The sequence below is a fragment of the Manacus candei genome, unplaced genomic scaffold (genome assembly GCF_025592945.1).
Source record: "Manacus candei isolate 608988 ecotype Guabito, Panama unplaced genomic scaffold, ASM2559294v1 h1tg000103l, whole genome shotgun sequence".
NCBI lineage: Eukaryota > Metazoa > Chordata > Aves > Passeriformes > Pipridae > Manacus > Manacus candei.
Window position 1 is genome coordinate 3,129,424 of NW_026138151.1, and position 24,923 is coordinate 3,154,346.

The window sequence follows — 24,923 nt, forward strand, 5'->3', positions numbered from 1 at the left end:
GAGTAGGTACCACTGCAGGAGGGTGGGCTATGAAAGGAAGAAACTCCTAACAGGCCTGAAAGAATTCATTCTGGGACAGATGAGAATGGTTATCCCTGATTTTCACTCTGATTTGCAACTGTTGGATCTTTCTGTGGCTGTTTTGAGGCTGGAATTCCCAAGTGTAGTGCAGAATTCCTGGGAGACAATGGAAGTCACGTCCCTGCTCTATTGTTTTTTATTTTTTATTTATAAATACAACCGTTGCTTTATTATATAATCACAGCAGGATGTGCTGGGAACTGCCACTGGATTGGTGCCTTGTTCAGGTGAGTGGGAGACTTCAGATTTGGGTTTGTATCTTCTCCATGACAACCCCCACTGTTCCCGAGGTTTAACAGCACTGAGTGAACCAGGACCCACCTGGGGAAACCATTCTCTCTTGGCTTTATTTTTATACAGTGCCTTAAACATAACACAGCACTTCAGAGTAAGCAGCTTGCCCTGCCCCTAAAAATCACATCCTATGTATATACAGTATAATGAGCAGATAAACAGCATTTTCTCAAGGTCAAATATTACACAGTTTTGTATGCTTTTGGGAGGAGTCTGCTCCTTTTGTTCTCTGTCTGTTACTGTGTTTATTTTAATCTGTTTACTACTTCAGTGTTCCCTGCATCTCCATGGGCAGGTTAATAATTTTATTTGTTTGTATTTTGCAAAATTCTGTTTTGTTTTTCTCATCACTGCATGGGTCTTTCATCTTTCAGTGTGTGTGCTCTTTTCTCTCACATAGAGATGATTAACTTTTGCAGTAAATATGCAAAAAGTATCTGATATCACCATAGGAGCCTTCACTGCATTAAGGTGGCATGACAGTAACTGAGCAAAATTAGAGCACCTGAAATGGTCATTTTTTGCAACATGCCTGCTTTTTTCCACTCTTGATAACCATTAATGAGTTCAGCTTGGGGACACAAGTCTTCAGAAGTTGCAGTGTATTTCTCCACCTTGCCCTAAGCCCAAACTGTGGTTGTTCAGCTTTGAGCTCAAAATAACAGACTGTTGTTAGATGATGTCTTGGTCAAGGCAAGGCAATGTGCATCACCTTGGGTTTGCTGAATTATGTGGAACAATGGCACAGAGCAGTTTCCCTGCTTACTCCCAGTCTTGGTTTCCACCTAGTCTAAAAAGATCTCCACTAGCACTTGCTTTAATTACAGGCTTCAAAATAAAAGTAAATAAAAAACCCTCCCCAAAAATTAGAGCATGGACAAGTTAACCTGTGCAGCTGCATTTACATCATTTGAAACAAAGGTTGAGTATTAATGGCTCTCTTTATCCCAAAAACACAGCCTTTTCCATAGCATCTTCCACTTGCATGTATTCCAGATGGGATGGATAGTTAGTGCACTGGAAATGGGGGCTCTCGCGGACGTAGGTCAGGAAATCTGGAGCTCCTGGGAAAATGACATTGTCAGCCAGGAGAACTGAGCCCTTCCTCAGCAGGTTGCATTCCTGGAAAGAAGAGAAATGGCTTCACAGGGGCTGTTAAGCAGACACTGGCCTGACTGTAATGTCCTGTCATGTAACCAGGCCCCACTCGAGTGCCTGCAGCCAGAAACCCACTGTGGGCTGGGTCTGGAAGGGAGAAGCTGAGTAACTGCAGGATCCTTTGTGGCCATAGACTGACTTTTAGCATGATGAGTAGAACATTAGAGAGCCTGGTTCTGAAATAGCAGATGAAGCCAGTGGAGGTGTGCAGTTTGTTCCTCAGCTTGTTTCCAGCTATCTCTACGGGATCAGTAAGGTGGCCTTGTTTTGGCTGTCATGCCTAATGTTTAAAAACTTCTTTAATGTGGCATTAAACTGTTGTAGTAGCTCTTCAGGTCACCTGAGAAACTAGCACATACCAGTGTGCTTTGGCCTGTCTCAGTCAGACTCCAAAACCACTAAGTGAATAAAAGAGATTTTCTGTGCTTGCTTTCCTTTCATCTTAAACAATTTCCTGTGATTTTGTTCAGGATCTGGGCACAAAGCAGAGTTTGCACACAATGAAGACCACTGACAAATTTCCACAAGGCAGAATTAACTTGTAGTAGTCACTTCAAGTGCAATGTTTATCCTCAGTAAACCTACAAACCTCGTTTTTACTGGTATTCTTGTCTAGGAGTTGCTTATCTGAGCTTACCAGCTGTTTTAAAACAAAGTCTGTTGCTAATCAGGCTGGTCGTTACCCTGTGGTTACAGGCAGCAGTTGGAGCCAGAGCATGGGGGGTTTTTGCAGTGGCAGTGTGTGAGAGCAGCTCTGTTGCTGGGTGTGCTGCAGAGGCTGCTCAGCTCCCTGCTCCTGCCTCTGGGGACTGAGCACAGCCAGCACAGGAGCAGGGTTTTAGAGACATGTCCAATGCCCTCAGACTGGTTGTACTGCACAGCTTACAGAGCCCTACAAGAGACAACATACTGGATTTTCCACTGGTCATCAGGAGTTCAGATGCTCCTCGTGTCTGGCTTTTCTAGAAGTGCATGTCTGGACCACTTTCAGTGTACATATTTCATCTGAATATTTTATATTCCTACTTCATAGTCGCTGTTCACATTGTGATACCTGCCAAGGGTGCATGTTGGAAGGTTTGTAACATCTGAGAAAATGGGAGGATCTTTTCTTTGTCTTTCTGCTCTTAATTTTTTTGGGGTTTTTTTTGCAACTTTGTCCCACAGTTGCATCAGACTGACCACTACCATGGAACTAAACAACCTTTTTTGGGATAAGTTTATTTTGGCTGTGTTTCGAAGGCTGAGCTCTGATAAGGATGCACTGGCTCTTCCCAGTGGAAAGAGTTCAGTCATCCTCACACAGCACTTTAAAAGAAAGCATTCTCTGAGTACAAAACAACTGTAGGGAGGGAACATTTTCTTCAGCTACTGCTGTGTAAATTCAATACTGGCTGTTCATAACCCCAAACAAATTTCCTTTTCAAACAGCTTTCTGGAGGACAGGACTAAAACTAAAAAACAGAGGAGCCTGGGTCAGAAAATAATGCTGTAGTCCACAAGGGGTCAGAAAGTACTTGGCAGGTTCTCAGTGTAAGAGGCAGGCTCAAAAAAGTGGATTTATTTGTGAAGAAAATAATTGCAAAATGACACTTCCATACAAACAGGCAGTTGTAGAAAATCAGCCTGCAGCTCCTAAGGCAGGAGAGTATCTGTGTGTGTTGTGTTCATAGATAGAGATGTTGTGAATCTCAGTTATTTAACACCTGAAAATACCTTCCTATGCAGAAGAGCTCTAGCAGTTATCTCACCTATCACTGCCTGCTGCTGCTGCAGCCAACTCGTTGTGCAATGCTCACAGGAATGGGTAAGGCAGCTTGGGAAGAAATGAACATAGTTTTCCCACACTTGGGGCTGGCCATAGAGTTAGACAGCATTTCCCTGGGAAGTGCCTGGCTGGGGCAGTCTCTGAAGGTTGCTTTCCAGCCCATTAATTAGGTGGAGTGTAAAGACTCACAGAACAGTGATACCCAGCAGTGCCACCAAAAGGGTGTTTCCTCAGGAGGCTCTGCTGGCACCACAGACCCAGGCAAACAAAAGGTACTGAGGAAATGGGAGAGGTGGAGCTGGGACAAGCAGGTTGTAAGTCTCACCTCTCCCAGGATCAGGATGGGGTTTGGCTCAGGTGTTCTGGTTGGTGACCACTCCTGGGGGGTGTGAGACCCAGCCCATTGCTCCTCCAGGGGGATTTGTGCTCCCCTGCCTGCTCAGGAAGCAGGATGGCTCAGCAGTGCTCTGCCAGGCCCTGAGCTGTGTAGTGTCAGCAGTTACTCTCAACCAAGGTTTGGAGTCCTGGCCTTCCAATCCTCTTTTCCTGTAAGGTTGCTATTTTGGCTGCCAGTTTACAGCAGAGGAGGTCCCTCATAAAGAACAGAGACCTCGCAGACATCAAGGCATTTGCTACTTCACTTTTAAGACTGGAATTGTGCAAACTGACCTGAAGCAGGATGGTGTCTGGTGTGTATCTGTCTTTCCAGTGGTCCAGGAACACAAAATCCAGAGTATCTACTTCATATTTTTTTTTCAGCTGGGGGATAATTTCCTGTGAAGGGCCTTCTAGGAGTTTAACCTGAAATACAAATCCATCTGATGAACTGTGAACCATTAAGAAAAAGCACATGCTTTTAGCTCATTTTAAATTGTGGCCAGACATCAGCAATCCTCTGTATAGCTCAGTATTGTGTCAATTGAATTATGTCAACAGGGTTAGATAAGGTGTACTTTTTTCTTTTTGACAAACCAACTCAGTTATGTTCCCAGATATGGATTTGGGTGTTTTGGGATCTTGTTTTTTTAAAATAACAGCAGCAAAAGTGACCTGTTATTTCTGTTGGATAATGTGTATCTTTACTGGGAACATGGGAATCTCCTGTTGAAAAATATACTTTAATTACTTTTTCTAGTTACATCTCAGTTGAATCTTACAGTCCAAGGGAAGCAAAAAATGCAGAGACCAGGTTAGTTCAGAATAAAGCTGGAGGCTCCAGTATGTCAAATTGCTATGGCCAGGAGAGGAAAGGGGCAGGCCAGAGGCTGTTCTGTCTTCCCACCAGGTTTGCTGGTGTGAGCACTGTTAAACTGGGGGCAGCTGCTGCACGTGGGTTTGTCAGGCAAGCACCACATACTGTGAGAGGAGGCAGAAAGTAGTGGGGAAATGTCTGTTTTATGACTCACAGCTGCTCAGAGATTAAATCAGATGGGGAAAATGCAGTTTTAGATGTCAGTAGTACTTCAGGTTCTCTTCAAAGAGTTCAGAAGCACGTTAGAAGGTCCGTGGTGGGGTTTATTTTCCCTGGTGTTCTCAGCTCCACTAAGTGAGCTGTCAGGCAAATGGGCACTTCCAGGCAGGAATCCCCCAACCTGCTGCAGATCTCTGCCTTGGGATGAGATGGATTCTTGACTGGAAACACCTGCATCTCAACCAACTGTACAGAGAGTCAAGACACCTCCATGCACAAAATTCAGATATATATATATAGATAGATAGATAGATAGATAGTGACCAACTAGATTTGGGTAAACACTTCTCATTTGAAGTCCATTGCACATAGTACAGCTGTTTCTTGTGAGCTTTTGTAACAAACTAGACTATGGTTTAGTTTTTTGTAGTCAGTCTTGACAGCAATTTGAAGCTTTTCATTTTTACAGAGAAAAGCAGCATTCTAGTCTGGGAGATAACCCAGTGGAGTCCTCAGCTGTACTGCTGTGAGAAGGCAGGGATGGAACTTGGCAGGGAGCTGGTTAAACTGAGAAGGACTTGTGGGTGCAAGAAAAAAGAAAGAACACAAATTCTAACCAGTTTTGCTCTTGTGGTTACAGACAAAATGGTATTTACCTTGTCTTGTACTCCAGCAAACTCAATCATCTGTCTGGCTATGGCAGCAAACTCGGGGTTGAACTCCACAGTGAGCAGCCGAGCCCCTGCCTTGAGGAGCCGGGCAATCCTCACTGCTGAGTAGCCACAGTATGAGCCCAGCTCCAGGGCAGCCGAGGGGTTCACCTCTTCCACTGTCTTGTCTAAAATCAAACCTGATTAAAAGGCAAATAGGTTACCTTTGGACAAAAGCAAGCTGGTTCACATACAGAAGAACGAGTTAGTGACAAGGAACTTACAAAATCCATGTGCTCAGTTGCTCAGGACATTCAAAATGAAGGCTTGATGTTAGATTTTATACCCTATCCTTGGCAAACTGGCTTATTTGTGATCGAGTTGATCACAAAGTTGACATTTGAAGTTTTCAATATTTTTTCAACTAAAAAAATACCTTAGTTTACAATAATAACAATAAACATTTCTGAGTAAAGAATTCCGTGATTTAACTTATATTCCCAGAAAGTAACTTATATAATTCTCTGAATTAACTAATTTATAGTGTTAGGGGGGGAAATGTAGTGGTTTTTTCCAAGAATTTTTTGCAGAAACTGGCTATATTTGTGAAATATGTAACTCCTGAATTTTGAATGCTCTTGGTTGTTGCACATGTTACATGCTGTAGTCTGGTACAAAATTTCTTATCCTAAATACTGATCTTTAAAGGAAAAAAGAAAAATCTGTATACAGAGTCACAAAATAATTGGATTCACTACATGACTTTGTGGGATGGAAAACATTAGTCAATTGTGAGCAACAAAAATGTTCCCAAAAAGAAGTGACAGTGTACTGTATTGTGTCCTTCTGAAGAAAAGGATTTATGGGTGAGAAAACTATTTCCTCTTAGTTGTATGGCTGGAAACTAGATAACTAAACTGAAAAGTATTTGAAGGGATTTTACACTAAGCCATGGAATTTTTCAATGTCTGTATACACTTCATTGAGTGATATTTTTCTGGGTGTTATTTGTTTATGAATATTGTGATCATGATGATGATGATGATGATGATGCATCTTGAGGCCATGTGGTCACTCTTTAAATCTTAGAAACTAAAGATGCATTAACTTTAATGGCTCTTATCTGAGGAAAGGCCATCTTATCAGAGCAAAACTAGAGTGAAATTATTAAGAATATAATCACAAATGTTCAAAGTTTGGAGCTTTAAGAATTCCTACTCTGCCTTTTACAATGAGGAGCTACTTTCAAAAAATATACCCATGACAGAGAAGCATTTTTATTACAATGCTTAGAGTTGTATTTCATTAACTGTGATAATCCCAGACTAAGCAAATTTCCCCTGCAACTTCCCAGCAAGAGGTACTTTTGTTTCTAATACATAAGGGAACATGTTAACATTTTCCATTATAGTTTTTTGAAAAGATTGCCACTTTCCTGCAGCTAAGAAAAAAATTTTTTGTTGCCATACTTTCCTTTAGGAGACAAGAACAAGATGATTTGCTTGCTAAATAGCAACAGTGTCTGACACTGTGTGACATGGGAAGGATTTCTTTCTTCAACAGAAACTTCTAACTTATGCTTGCATACACAAAATTCATATAGTTTAACATCCTTTTTTTTTCAACTTACTCTCTTGTTAAGGATCTGAAAGTACATACCATAGTGAACTATGCCTTAAGGGGACCCTGTGTAGGAACTGAGGTGTAACACAACCCAAGGTTTTTCCCATAAATTGTCACCCTCTGCTTACAGACTCTGTGTGCACTACACAAAGCCCACTTTGGTCCTGTGCCTTGGTGGATGAGTCAGTGCACACCCCGGTGCAAACCCTCCCCGAGCGGGCAGCACTGCCCACAGGGCTGGGGGGGTTGTTTTGCAGCAGCAGCAGATGGAAGTTCCCATGTGAGTACAGTGAGCTGTCCTGTTCTGTGCTAGTCCTGAAGGGTCTGCTCCCTGCTGCAGTTACCTTTCTCATTGCCCACGTTCATGGCCCACTCCTTCTGGGAGCAGTACTGGTCTATAGTGTCCACCACGCTCCGGGGGTCTCCTCGCACCGCGTTCTGCACCACGAAATTTAAAATCCTCTGCTCTTTGCTCTGGTTCATGATGAAATTGGTGACTTTCTCCCGGATTATTTCATTCCAGATAAGGGCAGCAGTGCCGTTTTTCCTGATGAGCACCACAAAGAGCAGCAAAATGAAAAGCAGGATGAAGACAATGAACAAAGGGGCTGAAGAGCTCTCCAGCATCTGGAAGGAAAGAGAAAAACAGCCCAGGGTTAAGGTGGCATGGGAGAGGACTATCCTGTCTGTAAATATTAAACTGAATAACCCACAACCAACCGTTCTGAACAGGAACACACAGAGTGTAATTATGGTTTTATCTAGAGTAGCTGAAAAGGCCTCTTGTCCCCTGGCAATGGAGGGTGCTCCGTGGCACTCCCTTTAGAAGCCAGTTTTACAGGCAGTCAACAAGTAGCTTTATTTCATGCTCTGGTCCCTGCCCCCACACAGCTGCTCAGTCCTGGCTCCAAGTGTGCCACCACAGAGCTTCCCAGCACCAAATCTGTCCTGACTGTATTCCCAAGGATTTAAAAGCTTAAACTGGAGCCTGCATATGATCCCATTCCCCTAATTATTAACCACATTTTTAACTTCTAAGCTGGCCTTGGTAAGAAAATATGCATTTTGAGCACAGTGTCAGCAGCCAAGGGCACTGTTAGGGGGTGTTCTGTTCAAAGCAGTCTGCAGGGCCCGAGTCACTGCCCTGCCAGCACCTGCTCTGCACAGAACCTCAGCTTCATGTCTCAGGAGGACTGGACCAGCCCCCTTCCTTCCAGAGCCTGCAGCAGAGGTACCCAGGGGAACTGGTTTTCAGAAAATAGAAGCTTTTTTCCTTCTTATAAAACCCTTGATATGAGCCATCATTCTGACACTTTTGAGGATAAAAAAATATGCATTGCCTTTTATAAAGTGAGGATGCTTTCTCACTGGTTTTAAAAACATAAAGCTGGATCAGAGTAATTCTCAGGCTCATTAAATTGAAGAGATGTAACAGAGGGGCACACTGTACTTTTCTGATGGGCCAGTTCAACTGCTCCGATGAGACTGTGCCTGCTCTCCCCTGAAATTCAGTGTCAGAGCTGCAGGGGCTTCTGTGTGGGCAGCAAGGGGTGGGGTGTGTTCCTGGTGGTGAGTTCAGGGCACCTGAATGTAACTTTCAGCAGCTGGGATGCATGTCAGCCTGTACAGTTCACACAGTAAATCCCATCAAAGCCCCTTACTCTGCTGGATTTCAGGCCAGTGGACAGGAAGGTGCATTTACTTCCACGCAGGAGTCACAGGACAAAAGATCTGATAAAGAAAGGGTTCTTAAAATTAAGCAATTGTTTTAGCCTTTGAGATGGTGCCAAACCAAGGGGTTTGATTTGCCTGAGGACTCTTCTGCACATGAAGCTTCTCTTGCACAACTCCAAACACACCTCGTTTCTCGTAACACCTCCACTTTTCCACCCCAGCTTCCCGCAAGCAGAGGCTGCAGTAGTACCCTGGGAGGGGAGCCCAGGTGGGATCGTGCTTCAATCAGTAATAGGATGAAGGAATGCCAAGTTCATTGGTTCTTGAAGCCTAATCAGGCATTTGAACACAGGTCTAAAGGATTCAGAACCAATTCCTTAACCTCAGCAGGGTGGATGTAGTAGCCCTGCTTTTTAAACTGTTATTTTTAAAGCACATGACACTCAATTCTTTCTAGCCTTTTTCCTCCTATTAAATCTCTTTCTCTTCCATCTTGCTGAACATGGTGAACAGCTTCCACTTGCACTTGGTATTAATGTTCCACCTACCTAGAGTTCAGCAAAACCATTGCTCCAGCTGGAGCTACAACATCATCAAAAATTTTGCCTAAGTTGCCCAAGACCAGAGGCAAAGGGGCTGTATGATTCTATGAAATATTCTGTTCTTGCTTACCTTCCTCAAAATTGTCCCAGAAAAAAACTAAATTTTATGGACTTTCAGACCTCCATTCTGTAGTGGGACTTGGCACATACACATGGGGAAAATCTATGCCACGGATTTATTGACTCATCATGCAGAACACATTTTGACTTCAGAAGATGACTGAGTTTCCATGGAGATATTTCAAGACACAGTACAGCTGATTTTGTTCACCCATCCACTTATCTGAGTTGCAGAGCAAGTATGATTTGTTTGGAGCAGTTAAAAGTCTAGTTCTTTTGCTTTTAAGTAGTCACCAGTGTTGATAGTTACCCTAAATGCTTTCCTTGCAAAGTCTGACCTGAGACATTTCCTTTCAGGGCTTGCCACTGTCATTAGCACATGAAAATCTTGCTTCTTGGACTTTCTGTTTAATATGAACCTGCTTCTTTACCTCAGTGGGATCAGGATGGCCTGGGTGTCAGTTTTTCCTCTTTCCTTCTGTGCAGTAGCAGTTCTACTGCCCAGGCCCAATTGTCCTGCACCTCCCAGGCAGGATTTCAGCTCTTTCCAGTTCTCCTACATGAAAATGTTCCACATAATCTGTCCACTGAGAACTTGGGCTGGGCTATGAAAATATCATTAGTTTAACATAAAATATCTCTCTAGTTTCACTTGGCTTGTCTTTACTTGACTTTCATGGCTGAGTTGATTGCATGGTTGCTGTTGATGGATTTGGATTACTGACACAGGTAAGAGGGAATTATTCTGAACTGCAGTGAAGGGATGGAGCCCAGAACCATTTCCTGATGCCAGTAGGTATCCAACCTTCCCCCCTCTGGCCAAGGGGAGCTGTGAGCCCTGCAGCCATGACTTGGGGGCAGTCCAGCAGGGTCAGGTCCCTCCAGCACTGACTGTGGCATTCAGAACTGGTTCAGACTAGGGGCAGGCACAATCCTCTGCTTACAAGGGATCCTTTGGCATCCTCTGAGCAGCCCTTGCCCCAGGCTGTTGCTTTGGCACTCTGAGGTTCTGCCAGAGTGTTTGGGGCTGCCCTTCACAGATCTGCCAGACAGCAAAAATGGCTGATAGCAGCAGGGTGAACTTGGGGGAAACAGTTCCCTCCTTTGTTGTTTAGCATGAATATGAGACCATTTGATGGGATTTCTCCAACAGGGAGAGGCAGCTTCCCTGGGCTCCCTCCCTGTTCCTGCAGCAATGCTGAGACTCCTTTTTATACAGCCTGTGAAGCCTTCCTTTTGTACCTTGGCAAGAAGGACCTGCTTGACAGTGAAATCCTGTTACCACTGGTTTGCTTACACCTCTTGTGTAACACATTTGTCAAGAAGACAAAAAAATGCTATAAATTTAAACTCAAATGTGTGTGATTTGGGGATGATCTTAGACCTAGATCTAAAATTTAAGCAAGGAAGCAATTCAGCTTGGCCATTCCTATAATCAGGTGCTCAAAGGGATCCTTTTTTTCAGTGCCTGAGATCTTTGCACTTTTGAGTCCCACTTGAGTGCTACAAAATACAACAGCAGAGCCCACCGGCCTCCACAGACCCTCAGAAGTTGCTCACAGGTAGCAACAACCTTTAGAGTACATGCTGCTTTTTCTGTTCCTAGACAAGTTCACTTATTTTTGCAGTATCAAGGAATGTTTTTCAGCTATTGTGTTTTTTATTATTAATATTGCTGTATAACAGCCCAGCACCTTCATAAACCAGCTGGATGGGTTGTTCTTAGCAAAGCTCCTTTAGGAGGCAATTATCCTGAAAAGCAATTTCCAGGGAAGGTACCTTCTAAAAGGAGCAAAACAGACATGTCTCGGTTTTCCTTTCCTTTTTTTTTTTTTTAACACAGTTTTTTTTAAAGTTTGTCCATCTTAATTTCTGTTTTCTTAGGTGTGAAAATAAATTTACAGCAATAGACTGTAAAGGCAGACTGCCAAGAGCAAGATGCACTGGTGATGGTCATGCACCCAGAGGGGAAAAAGGATCTGTACCAAAACAGGTAATTGCTTTCATATTCTTAGCTGGAAAATATTTGATATGAAAATTAAGTGTGTAATTCAACCAATTTAAAACTACCACTACCTAGGAGACAGTCATGTTATGACAGCTTTAGAAAATGCAACTGTAATTTTAGCTTTAATGTGGATTCATGAGACTCATTAAGTATGCAATAAAACTGAACTTGCACACAGTCAAGTTTCCCATAACCACTTATTACAAGGCAGCTGCTCTTATTATTTAATGCTTGTACTGAGGTTCCAAATACACAGGTTAGCACTGCAACCTCTTCTGTGCTTTAGAAACACCATAAGAAAGTGAGCCTGCTCTTTGAAAGCTAAAATTTGAAGTGGAAAAGAGTAGGCAAATGAAAAATTCAGCAAGAGAATAAACAGAACTGGAGGGACAACGTTCTGGAAAGGAATGAATAACACGTATCACTACATCTGCTTCTGAGAAGACGGAGTTTAAAAGAAAACATATTAAAATTTTATGCCCAGACCTGTCAAACTACTGATGAGCCTTTCTAAAGCACTGAGTTATTTTCTTATGCATCTAATCTTCCTCATTCTGGCAGGTTTCATAAGCCCAACTGGTAACTGGATAGTGCAGTTCAGCAGTTTCCCCTGCTGCAAACCATAATCAAACAATCAGTGTTTGAATGCAGTACCTCTGCTTCAGCTTCCAGAGATTTAAAAAGGCACTTTCAAAGAGAGCAGCAGACACAAAATGTGGGAATATGCTGTCCCAACTTACCTGCCTTTGTCAATAAAACACCTAATTCATTCCAATGGCTATAAAAGAAGCCTCCAGAGACTGGCTCAGACTTAGGGACCTGTTAGCTGCCAACAGCTGTTGAGTCAGGGGATTCAGGATCCCCTTACTATTACAGGATCTCCAGTCTTTCTAAAGCCATAAAAATGGAGTATGATCATGAGTAATTAACAAGATGTCATTCCCTGCAGATGCCAAAATAAGAGATGACAGATATTCAAATACCTGGGAGGTTGAAAGTGGTTGGATAGGACATTTTTCTAATCAAAGTGAATCCTTCTAAGCCTAATTACAGAGCCTCTCATTACAATTTTAGCTTGGATAAACTGATATTGCTTTGCTTTGTACTGAAAATTAAGGCCTAAACATTACTTAAAAATCTTCTTTCTACAAAGACAGTACTGCTATTCTCCAGGGCTGGAATGAAAGTAACCTTTGTGATCCTGAGTCAGGGGACTGAGGTTTGAGTCTCATTTTGGCAACATTTTCCTGATCTTGCATGAGCTGTCTTACCTACATCTGTGTTGCCACAAGAGCAAGTTGAAGTTGTAAAGCTGTACTAAACTTTTTCAGAAAAGTCCCTGCTATGAATATATGGATAACACCTGAGGAAAGGCAAGGGGATTTTATCTGCATTAACTAAAGAACACGATTTTGGGAAACCAAGGCAGCAAATGCCTATGTGACATTATTATTCCTGAGTTTATAAACAACTGGGAAAAAGAGGAGAAAAGCAGTGCTTCAAACACTTTCCTTAAGTGCTTTCAGCCTGCTGACAGTTGAGGCCTTTGAGGAAAGATGATGTTACAGCCAGTCCTGCTATAATTTTTCCTGCATTTAATCTAACTGCCAAGTACTGGTTGGTTGTTTAAGAGTTTATTAGGAGTCTCCAGGCATTCAGACAGTACTTTAGCATTCTGATGCTAGAGGGTTTAGAATCTAATTTTGACTTTATTAGCTCACATAACCTGGTGAATGGGGAGCACTTGGTAAATTTATATCATTCAACCTTTCTTCAGAAAAGATCCTCTCTGCTGGTCTGATGGCATTGAGGATAATAGAAATGGTCCACAATAGTGGAGTGCCTGGGGACAACGGGGTGTAACACTGCAGAGTCACTGCTGCTGAATCTGCAGAGAGAAGAATGTTCAGTTGCAAACAATTTTGAGGGTTTTTTCTACACAGGCCATACAAATCAACAGATTAACCCTCCCAGAGCTGTGTGTGAAGGAGGTAGGTGTACCCCCTGCTTTTAGAAAAGGGTTTAAAAGGTTTTAAGTTCAAACTTTTTAAAAGCTTCTGCTGAAATTATGCTTTTAAGTATCTCATGCACACAAGTATGCAGAGGATTTGCATACTAATAATGTTTATGGAGCACTGTGAAAACAATGCAGAGCAGTCAGCACATTTCTACACATATTTTAATGTCCTGCACTAGGCCAGAGGAGATGTGGGCCATGGCTGGGACTGGAGTTCCTGACTCCCAGTGCTATGCTGTCCTGAATGAGGCAATCTCTGTTTTGTGGCATTTTGCTTTTCTTGATCTTTTCCCAGAGCAAGAAAGGCAGAGTATTTTGGTCAGAAAGTCTAAACTAACTTCTGCCAAACATATTGTATCCTTGTTGCTGTAGGCAACACAATTCAACAGTTTCATAATTTAGTACTTTTAAAGGTCAAAGAAATATCTTTTTACTTGCTATTCTTTCATAACTGTTTGTGTATTTTCAAGTGAGTGCAACACTGTGAAGAATGATCAGCATATTGCCAAATGTGAGTATTTTGTATTTCAGTGGAAACTTAGTGTGGGAGTTTGTTTTTGTGATGTCAGTGGAAAATCTGAATGTCAATCTGAACATACTTTATATAATTTTTCAATAACTATTTCTTGCCTGAAATCTAGATTTCCCTCTTAGTTCTTTTTAAAATTACTACAATTTAGCTTTGCTTCCATAACTACAAAAATTCTGTCTTCTATAAATGCAGAACTCTGGTGATTATTTCCTGTCCCCCACAGCCTTTTATCTTGTCTTTTTCCCTCCTCTCAGGTTGAAAGGAAACAAATACAGTTTTTTTCTTATTGAATGAAAGGAAAAGAACATGTGGATCTGATCCAGCCTGGCCAGGTGAACACTCTGCATGATTGCAGCCAGAGCTTGGGGTGAGACACTTCTCCAAGGACAAGAGATGCTCTTTACTGGGCCTTGAGCAAAGCCAGCGTTCCAGGAATACCACCCCTTCAGGTACCCCTGGGAAGGGCTTGTTTCTGACAGTCCTTACTCCCACTCTAGCACCCTGGATGTGTTTGCACTGTTTGTCCAGAGGCTGAGGCCAGTGGTCAGTGCAGCTCAGCAGCACTGTACAAATCCCCCCTGGCAGGCTGGGAGCTGGTCTGGAAAAAGTTTTCTTAGCTGAGATTTTCATGTTCCCCAGGGGGTAAAACAAGTTCCTGTTGAATGATTTCTCCCCAAATGGGGGTAGGGGGAAAAGGGCTGGAGGAGCAGAGAGCAAAATGGCTGGTTGTGCTCCTGAGCATCAACTGACAGACGTGTTTCACAGTCCCTCCTTATATCACAGGGCTGAATCCTTAGTGTCCCAAATCCCCCTGCATGCTCCTGCCCTGCTTCCAAGGCTACCAGCTAATCTAGTGTAAATCTGTCTCTCTCCCAGAACAGCTTCCTGCTGTCCACAAGCTGCTCTTCAGGCTGGGGGGAAGTGAACTTCTTCAGGCTGGGGGGAAGACTGAAACTTGGTAACGAGGACACCCACTGAGGGATCCGAAAGATTAGGAGGGAAATCTTTGCTGAAACGATGACTTGTTTCTATGGAAATGAACAGCTCTAACAGGCCAGGCAAGGTGGGACAGCACAGCACAGCAGGTAAGCAAAGCACCACGTGGAAAGGGGCAACCTGAGACAGAGCAGGGTATGAGACCTTGGTCTGAGATCCTGAGTGAATGCCCTGCCCAGAAAAGTAGCTGGAATGGGCAAAGAGGGTCTCTTACTTTGTCTAGAAATTGCTTTCTGAGAAATCTCTCCTGACAGAGTGTTAGGACAGCCTCACACATTAACATCTTGTTTCAAGGACTGCTGCCAAAATTATGTTTTTTCAGAAAATTCCCAGTCAGTTTTACTTCCAGTGATCCTGAAGGAATGCTGAAAGACAACAGTATGAGACTGGCAGAGATAAACCTCATACCAGATGCAGGCTGCTAAGAAATACTGCTGAACATGAGTGACGAGTAAATTGTTTGCAGTGTTCATGTGGTCAAACTAAAGCTAAAAATCGGGACATTTTCCTTTTGCATTTAAATACTGCAGTGCTGTGCAAATCCATATGGTTCTGAACCTGAGGGCTTTGTTAGAGGAGTCCATGGCTGAGTAAGCAGAAAAAAGTAAGCTTAAGTGCAGAGACAAAGTCAAGGTTGTTTATGGAGCTCATTGGTATGACGTGGTTGACATTATTGGTAAATATGAGTTTGTTTTTAAAGGACAGAAGGTAAAAAATACCTATTAGGGGCATCAGAAGGATACTCTATAAGCAGCAACAGGGCTAGTAAGCAAAAGTACTAGCTTTTTGTCTCTTCTTCACAGACATTTTGCAGTGGCAGAACTCCCTCTTGAGAAGGAAAACCCCCTTAAAATACATGTGCAGAGAAACATTTATAAAAGCAGCTATTCAGGCAAATGTGACTGAACTGAAGCTTGACTTGCATTCAGCTTTTTCTTGAATACAAATGAGTACCACATTCCAGCATACTTACAGCCATAAATTACATTTTCAATTCAGTTGGGGCTATCTCATCTCACTTCTTTCAGCTGTCAAGGTTTACAATGCAGTACAAATGCACTACACACAAATATGTCCTACTCTCTCTGAGAAAGCTGTTGCTGCCCACGGACTGGCTTCCTGACAATGAGTGCCACTCAGAACGTGGAAAACACCACTTCTTTCACAGGCACCACTGTTTAAAACAGTGACATTATCGAAGATAACAAATGCTGTCAAGCCTGAGAAATAAGAAAATACAAATAAGTACCTTTCTCAGTATAGCAGAAGCTGTTCCCTCCGATCCCTTCCTGTGCTGCTCTCCTGTGGATTTTACAGAATAAGAGTCCAAGAGCCTGCAGTATTCAGTCACATTCGATCACATCACAGGAATAGCTGATCAGTTCTGTGACACGGGCTCTAAAAGGAGCGGTGTCCTTTTCCCCAGTTCCTCCTTTCACAGATTTCTGCACTCCTTAAAGGTGCTCGGTGCTCTAATAACCGGAGAGAGAGCTCTTCATCTACCCCCTAACGACAGTGCTCTCGTTACTTAGTTACAGCACAGTGACTGCTGACAAAGTCAGGTAGGAGCCAAATCTCTGCTCAGGGTAAATGCTCTCTGTTCAATCAAGCAACTCCAGGAATGAATTTGGCCCGGGGGATTTAGTTCTTTTTTCAGCTCAGGCGTGGCATGCTACAGCCAGAGCAGAATTTGTAGGAACAAGACCTAGACCTGGGTTAAATATAGTGCTGCTGGAGGCAGGGGAGGTATGCAAAGCAAATTGCTTAATGGCAACTACTGGAGGAGGTGCAATCAATATATTATAAACAGTACATCTGAATTTCTATAGCTTCTAGTTGGGAAATTATTCTGCTACAAACAGCTCTAAGATAAAAGAAAAGGCTTATTCTGGTAAATCTTGTTCTTGGCTAGTCTGTTTTGTTTCCTTCGAGGTGGGAACAATATAATCCAGCTGCAATTAAATTACGCCATCAAAGAAACTAGTAAGAAAAACAAAAAACCAAACGCAATGTGGTAGTAGTTCTGTATTCTCGCTGCAAAGCTCAGACCTAGTCAGCAAGTGTCTGAGGCTCTAGCCTAGAAACTTTTCAAAGACTTGAAAATTGGGGGTTTTATCACATGTGGCAGAAACAGGAGCTGAAGATCTGAGAACAGGCTTTGTCACAAGATAGGAGAGGGCCTTGAAAGAACTGAGGACTAACTGGGAGCATGACAAGAGAAAACAAAAAAATTTTAAGTGGATGAATTGAATAAAGAATTGTAGAGAAAAAGACGTAGGTGAAGACTGAAGTGTTTTTAGTAATAACACTAAACCAAACATAACTAAGACCCTGCAATATAGCACAGTACCCCAGGTCCATACAGAACAACTCTGAAGTATCCCTTCCATGTATAATAGAGCTTTGGCTCAACAAATATTTTCTCATAATCCAGACATCAAGCAGAACAAAGAATGAAATAAGCAATACAACACTCCAGCTTCACTGACTGTAATTTCCTGTCCAGTCAAAAACTGGTTGTGTCTGCACAATCCCTCATGCCACCCACAATCCAAATTAACCCAGAACTGATTTTCCTGCTGAGCTGTGGAGAAGAGTTTAAACCAGTAACACTTACTGTGAGCACTGCCCCTGTGTAAGTGTGCAGCTCTGCTTTGGAGATGTCCCTGCAAGTCACTACAGCCGGTTGTGAACTGGTGGGTGGGGCAGCCCAGCTTCTGCTTAGGAGAGTAAATTAGTGCCAAGACTTCCCAGATTGAGCAACGTCCCATGACGACACTTTTAAAAGACTTCTAACTTCGAGCTGAATTATATTCTTCAGGCTGGAAGCATGGGAGGAGCAAACTTGCTTCTGCCTGCCCACAGCTGTTTACTTGCATGATAAACCCCTTGCTGTTGTCTAGATGTTTCATTATACAAGTAAAGATGGTGAACGGCAATAACTGCAAATTAGACAAAGCCAGAGGTGCAGCTGGTTAAACCACCCAAACTGGGTGTCCATAAACTGCCTCCATGTTAATAGAAAGTTGAAATCTTGTAATACATTATTGTGGGATTTTTTTTTCTCCAAGAGAAGTTTCTTTGGTAAGCTGTTAGACATTGGTTTATGCCTTTTTTTAGTTTACCTGTTTACTCAGTACAGGGTCTATTTAAGAACAGATATTTTTGCAAGTTTTTACTTACATACTAACAATGCTACAAACTCCAGTGTGCATAAATTTATACACTATTCACATGACTTATCCTTGTCTAGAGAGTAAGAATTCACCCTCATTAATAGATCCAGGTTAGAGAACTGTGGAGAGCTATAAATATATTGGTGCAATACAATTTTTATGTCAGGCCAAGATCTTAAAAGATGGATTAGGTATTGCAGAACGTCAGGATGCTGGATTGCCAGGGCACATCCATGGGAGGATGCAGAACCAGGATGCATCAGCTTGGGAGCAGCATCCCAGGAGTGGCAGCAGGTCAGGACACCTGGCTGGCTCGGGCTGACTCTCTCTGCCAGCTGACAGGGCTCAGCTCTGCTCTGGCTGCACCAACCTGAGCAGACCTGCCCGTCTGGAGCTCCCAGCTCAGTCACAGGATGCAACGTGGCACTGCTGTCCCACTGGCTGTGCACAGCACAGAGCTTTTCCCAGCAAATCCAAGCCTGGCATAACAACAAATGGCATTCCCTGCTTCTAATAATCCTGGCCAAAGACTGGTTTTTAAAAGCCTAAACAAAGGCAGACAGGAGAGCTAGCACATTATCATAAACCCACAGATCATGTGAAACACTGAGTGGAAGAAAATTCTTTTGAGTCTGCATTTTCAGAATAGCAAGAGGGATTTTCTTTTATGTGAATTTGCTGTTTTCCACAGCCAAATTAGTTTCTCTTGCTGAGAAACACGCAAAAGAGAAAGGAAGCAGCACTTATGTCTGAATCAGCTAACTGCCTGGCCATACCTAAAATAGGAAAGAGCTACAAGAGAAGAAAGACCAGTAAAGTTGTGCTCTGAATTTGAACAGATAATAGGAGGGGTTAGACTATTTTGTGTTACTGTGCATCTTAAAGGTGATCATGTAGACTGAGAAACACTTTCAGCTTTCAAAGACTTTATAACTACTCACAAAAACTCTGAAGCAGCTAAGTCTACCCCATGTCTGTCTTTTTTCCCCTCCCTTTTTTTGGTAATATGTGTTGAAGCATTTGAATGAGGTCAAGAACTGGTGTTACTTGAAGCTTCATCTGTTTCTGCTGGTTTTTCCCTCACTTGCAATCAATTACTTGTTCAGGACAAACTATGAACAGAAGATGTCTTAAGAGGGAAGGAATAAAATGGCATAGATTAAATCCTGAACAATGACTCATACTCTCAGACAAACCTATGAAAACAGTAAAAAAAGCAAAAGCAAACAAGAGGAAAAATAGCAACACAGGTGAAATGTTCAGCTATTTCTGTTGGTTTATGAACTCATGCACAAATGCTTGCAGCAGAGGAAACACCACTAGCTGAAGGATGTATTCTTTGTAACAAGATGCCCTTTTGGGCACTTAGAACACCAACTGTTCTCATATATGCTTTTAGCATTACATTTTTAAATGGAATTAAAATTAAATTAAATTAATTCTCTGATGCCTATACTTCTCTTACCTCAATGTAGTTGTTTTAGATATATTTATAGACCTTACTTAAATAAATTATTAGTTAATTGAATAATTAGTTAATTTGTCCCATCTCAACAAAATGTCGTGAACTTTGTAGACTCCCTGTGAAATCCAATCTCCACCTCAATCTCATAAACCAAAATTAGTCATTTTCTTCCCTTATCAGTTTGAATTTTAACTGTCCTAAAGATTGATTTGTCAAAGCTCTTAAAAACAAGTACCAAAAATGCAGCAAATCATAGCAGAATTGGATTGTAAGCAAACAGCCACAGATTCCTTCATGCCAATGCAAAGCAATATCCAACAAAAAGTAATATTGGAAAATTCTTGCTACACAAAGCTTTTTGTAGCTCCGGGGTATGGTTCCCTCAGTTGCCAGGGACTATGTCACTGTTTCCTCTTTTGTGTTCACCTTCTGCCATGCCTTTCTTCCACAGGCTCCTCTTCCTCATTGCTAAGGACACCACACTACACACCAGCAGAGCAAAACAACGGTGGAAAAAGAAATCAAACAGCAAATGCAATTAATCAGGAGAGATGGTAAGAAACCAAAACATCCTACCTCCCCCAGAGATGGCTGAGTTCAACCCCTGCTCCAGCAGAGTGTATTGACTCCACTGTCAATTATTAATTAGGTCATGCCACAAAATGCAGCCTCTGACAGAATCAATTCCCCACCCCACCCACCAAAAAGGAAACAATGGGATGACTTCCAAAGACGGTATCTACCTGACACTCTTTTTTCCTCCACCCTGCCAAGCTGCTGATCTGGGAACAAGGCATAAAGGGAACCATGCCAGAAAAACAGGAGAGACAAGATGTGCTTGAAAAGTCAAAATTTCTAAAAAGTTTGGTAGAAAAAAGTATTTGGTTTTGGTCATCTTCATGAGGAAGAATTTAAGTGAGCCATGGATAAATGTAACTGAAAGTATTTCATAAAAAGGAAAAACCATACAAAATTCCAAGCTGTCTCTACAATAAATTCAAGAGGAGAAAGTTTGCCTGTTACTAAAACTAATTCATGACTTACAAAGCATCTTTTCTTGTTGAATGGATTTCTATACATTTCTAAATCAGAGTGTTTCCTTTACCCCTTTAATACCACACTGTTTAAAGTACACTGAATAAACAACTCCCCCTGGAAAGAAACCAAACCACATCTAATGTATAAGTAATTTATGACTTTAAATATGACTAGCTAAAACTGAAAAAAACCTGTGGAAATATGATGTAAAGTCTGATAGCTATCTTGCAAGGAGTTTTTTTAATCTCAGGTTTTGAAAGTATATGCTTTCACTGCAGAAACATAAGGCTTCATATAAATGATTCCTGATACTAGAATGTATTTGCCACTAAAGAACTTAATGTTTGTTTTCTTAAAAGAAATTAAGATATATATATATATATGTAAAAAAAAAGTATCACTAATTACCTAATCAACATAATGCTAACCACAAGAGTTAAAATAGGAGTAGGAAGCCACAGGAGCTGAGCCAAAGACACAGTAGAAACCACATCTGATAACCAGAATCCATCTGTGGTCCCTGATAAAGATTTCTGAAGTGCAGCACAGACACACCTGCTCAGAGCTGACAGCAGCAAGGCTCAGGGGCTGCTGCTCCCCCTGACCAGGAGTCACCAGGAGCACAACCCCCTCCCCACTGCTGCTCTGTGCCTCTGGTCCCAAGGATGGAACTGGTGAGAGTGAGCAAGAACAAGTGGAATGACACACCACAGCCTCTGGACTTTGTCCTGCACACAGCAGTCCTGGTGGGGAAGGCTGTGGAACTGCACTGGGCTGTGGGGTACAGCTGGTGACACCCCCTTCCCACGGGCTGACTGTGGCACTGTGGATGCTTCTGGTTCCCAGCTGACTGAAGAAGGATGCCAAGGGACAGCAATGACTCCCAGCTGACTGAAGAAGGATGCCAAGGGACAGCAATGACTCACTCTCGAGCCAGAAAAGTGTGTGTTGATATGTTTGGGAACACAGTATCTTCCAGAAGAAGCTACCATCTCACCAGGGCTGTGTAGGCTGTGGTTCCCTTAGGCTCTGAGCTCTAAAATGACAAAAGCAATCAGTAATGCCAGTGTACAGTGGGGCTGTTTCAATGGGCACTTGGCCAAGATCCTACCCTTGAATGAGATTTAGAAGCTTTATCATCAATTCCTTCCTAAATTGCCGCTTCAGGTGCTGTTCAAAGATAATGATTTCTATCAACAGCTTTCACAGGATCATCAGAGTTGAAAGAGACCTTAAGGATCATCTACTCCCTCGTCAACCCAGGTCCCCATAACCACCCCTAAACCATGTCCCTAAGTGCCACATGCAGATGCCTCTTGAACACTTCCAGAGACAGTGACACCCTGAGCAACTTATTCCACTGCCTGCCACTCTTTCAAGGTAAAGTTTTTACTCTAATATCTAATCTGAACCTCCCTCAGTGCAATTTAAGGCCATTTCCTCTCATCCTTTCACTTGAAACACAGAAGAGGCCAACCCCACCTGCCTTTCATTTGGTTCAACTTGGTTTCGCTTTGCTTTGCTACATTTGAGGCCTTTCCTTATTAGCAAAACACCACAGTGCTGCAGGGACTTTTCTTCATATAAACTTGTTTTGTGTTTGGGGCAATTTAATTCTACCCTTGATCCTACTTGTCTGAACTAAGTCTGTGTGAAGAGCATATGCTCAACACTGCCTGTTTCAATTCGGAACAGTGGCTAAAACAAAAAGCTGAAACAACTTTGCGTGCACGTACCTGAAAAGCATAAAAGATTAGTATCTGAATATGCTTTAGGTTTCTTTAATTCAAAGGCCCCTCCGTACACTCTAGTCATGTATTTCTAATGCTGTTTCAGTGGGTAAGAGTGTTTCTAGTGATTTATTGATAAGTGCTGCAGGTTTTCTTGTGTTTAGTTTTTTTTAACAGTGGTGATACTGGAGAAAGTCATCAATCCACTTACCAAAGCGACAGAAATTCCTGTTTCGAGTATTTTCAAACACTGACGGAGTGAACAAAAATAATCAGACTGCGCTGGAGGTGATGTCAGTTCTACAAAACTTTCTTTCGCGTATTTTAATTTCTTGCCGTTTCTCTTCAGCTGTGGAGCAGAGGATTGATGGTGTCTGAAACAAAATGGTTGGATGCTGCCCTCTTGTGAGCCGGGCTCCTGCTCCAGAGACTGAACCACGACTTCTAAAACCCTTTTTCTGTAGAAAAAGCGGCCGATTCTCTTGTCCCAAACTCGGATTTGGCTGTGGTGGCATTTAACGCGTCCAACCCAGCAGCGAGAGCAGCAGGCAGGGTCCGCACCCTGCTTCACTGAAGGCAAACAGACAGAGCCCCTGAACGAGAAAAACCGCGTCCCCTTGATTTGTTTTGATCGATGCCTGCTTTGGGGCCTGTTAGCTGGGGCTGTCAGAAGACATTACAGGCATTAATAACTCCCGTCTGGAGCAGGTCTGGGTTAATCAGCAGCTGCCCTGCGGCCCAGGGACGGGACAGGCTGCCGGGGGCTGTGAGGCGGCTCTGACAGCTCCCGCCCCATCGCAGGCCCGACGTGTCACGGCTGCTCCGGGGGCGCGTCCCCTGTCCCACACCGCTCCCGCCTCGGGCTGAGGGAGCCGCTCCTCCGCACCCGAGTCCTCCTCGGAGCCCTGAACGGATCGTGGTCACAGGAACGCGAGTGGTCCGTAACACCCCGAGGAAGGGACAGGCTCCGGCCGAACCAGCTCCTCAGAGGTTTCTGTCAGCCTGAGCCCCGCAGCTGAGGAGCTGTGGCAGCCCCTCTCACCGGCTCTGCCACAGAGAGATGGGCGGTTCAGAGGGCACAAAACAGGGCCTGGATATCACTGAAGGCTCTCTGGGCAGTCACCGTGACTCTCGTCTTTCCCGAACAGCCTTCCCCGAACCCCTTCTGCACCAGCACCTGGGGGGAAGCCTGTCAAGCAAACTGTGGTGGGTTGTTTTCCCTTCCAAACGTCTCATTTTAACGCACACGCGCTCCTACAGCGCCAGATCCCGCGCCCGCCCTCCCCAGCGCCGTGAGGGCTCGGCCCGCGCGCTCCCCCGGCGCGGCTCAGGCGCGGCGCGGGCAGCCCGCGGGTCTTGGCGGGCCGGGGCCGGTGCCGTACAGCATGGCAGCGCTGCGGCGGCCGTGGCCGGTGCCGTACAGCATGGCGGCGCTGCGGCGGCCGGTGCCGGTGCCGGTGCCGTACAGCATGGCGGCGCTGCGGCGGCCGGGGCCGGTGCCGTACAGCATGGCGGCGCTGCGGCGGCCGGGGCCGGTGCCGTACAGCATGGCGGCGCTGCGGCGGGCGCGGCGCGGGGCCGGGTCGGGGTTGTGCCGTACGCTGCGGGCGCTCTCAGGTACGCGGGGCTCGGGCCCGCCCGCAGAGGGTCCCCCGAGCCCTTCCCGCCGCGGTCGGGGGCTGTGACGGCCCCAAAGCAGGAGCCGCCCTGTGCCCTTATCGCTCACCTGCGGCTTCTCCGCCGCCTCGCACCGCGCCGCGCCCCGGGGCTGCTCCGCGGGGAGGCCGAGGCGGAGCAGGCCCGGCTTCCCTGCCAGCGCCCTGCCGGGCACACGCGGCTCGCGGAGCCTCGGGGGTGACCCCGCCGACAGACCCGTGTCAGGGCGGCCCTGTGGTGCTGAGACCTGTGGGGATCCCAGCTCCGTCTGTCTGGTTGTGCAGAAGGACCTTCTGGGGACACTGTGCAAAAATCTAATCTATTTTCCCTCTTCGTTTGAGTTACTTAGTTTTCCATATTTCGTTCACAAAACCAGACCAGATAGTTTAGTGAAAAAACACGGTGCAGTAGTACAGTCAAGAAAACCCAAATCAGCAAAAATCAATTGTAAAAAGCAGCGTGCTTTTTGATATTGCCCTTACATACCTCTCCCATCTTCCTTGTCTCTTTCTTTTCCTTCTGTTTTCACGTCCTCTTCACAGGAAAGAAGAATGAGTATGATCTTCTGGTCATTGGTGGAGGGTCTGGAGGCCTTGCTTGTGCAAAAGAAGGTTTGTATGTATAAATAACTTGGTTTAGCTTCAGTGGTGTTTAAGGGAGCTATGAGAAATGTTAGTGATAATCCTAAAGCTTTCTGAGAAACACAGTACCTGCACATTAATCGTTAACTCAGCTCTATATGGTTAATCTGTAAATTAATTCACACCCTGAGGTGGAGTGATCTTGTTTGGCTTTCTTGTTAACCTTTTAAAAAATATTTCTTCACTTGTCATGGGAAAATCTAACAAGCTTTGATTTCGCTGTTCAACTGCTGTAGAGAACCTTGACCCTTTGCATCTCAGTGTAATGTGTTCAACAGCCTGCAGTGTTGTTGAACATCTCATTTGAGGTCAGTTTGCATTTTTAGGGTTGGTGGAAACTGGA

General features: G+C 43.9%; 2 protein-coding genes across 8 annotated transcripts in view; one reads left to right on the top strand and one right to left on the bottom strand.

The window, feature by feature from the left end:
• Positions 1-403: 403 nt before the first annotated feature.
• Positions 404-24,571, bottom strand: COMT (catechol-O-methyltransferase). Of its 4 annotated transcripts, none has more exons than XM_051769121.1 (5): positions 24,426-24,571; positions 7,330-7,612; positions 5,369-5,562; positions 3,971-4,102; positions 404-1,497 (listed from the first exon to the last, which is right to left on the bottom strand). In XM_051769121.1, exons 1-5 carry the CDS (start codon positions 24,432-24,434, stop codon positions 1,318-1,320), a joined length of 798 nt encoding a protein of 265 aa, XP_051625081.1. In that variant the 5' UTR covers positions 24,435-24,571; the 3' UTR covers positions 404-1,317. The 4 variants fall into 4 exon arrangements, with proteins under 4 accessions (XP_051625081.1, XP_051625084.1, XP_051625083.1 ...); XM_051769124.1 differs by lacking the exon at positions 24,426-24,571 and adding an exon at positions 20,092-20,179; XM_051769123.1 differs by lacking the exon at positions 24,426-24,571 and adding an exon at positions 17,492-17,639.
• TXNRD2 (thioredoxin reductase 2) overlaps positions 23,486-24,923 on the top strand; it is a 36,035-nt gene continuing 34,597 nt past the window's right edge. For 2 of the 4 annotated variants that reach the window (XM_051769115.1, XM_051769114.1), the window contains exons 1-2: positions 23,486-23,900; positions 24,482-24,550. In XM_051769115.1, the coding sequence (XP_051625075.1) occupies positions 23,669-23,900; positions 24,482-24,550 (301 nt within the window). In that variant the 5' untranslated portion in view covers positions 23,486-23,668. The remainder of the gene's footprint in view (positions 23,901-24,481; positions 24,551-24,923) is intronic. The other 2 variants (XM_051769113.1, XM_051769112.1) reach the window with 2 other exon arrangements.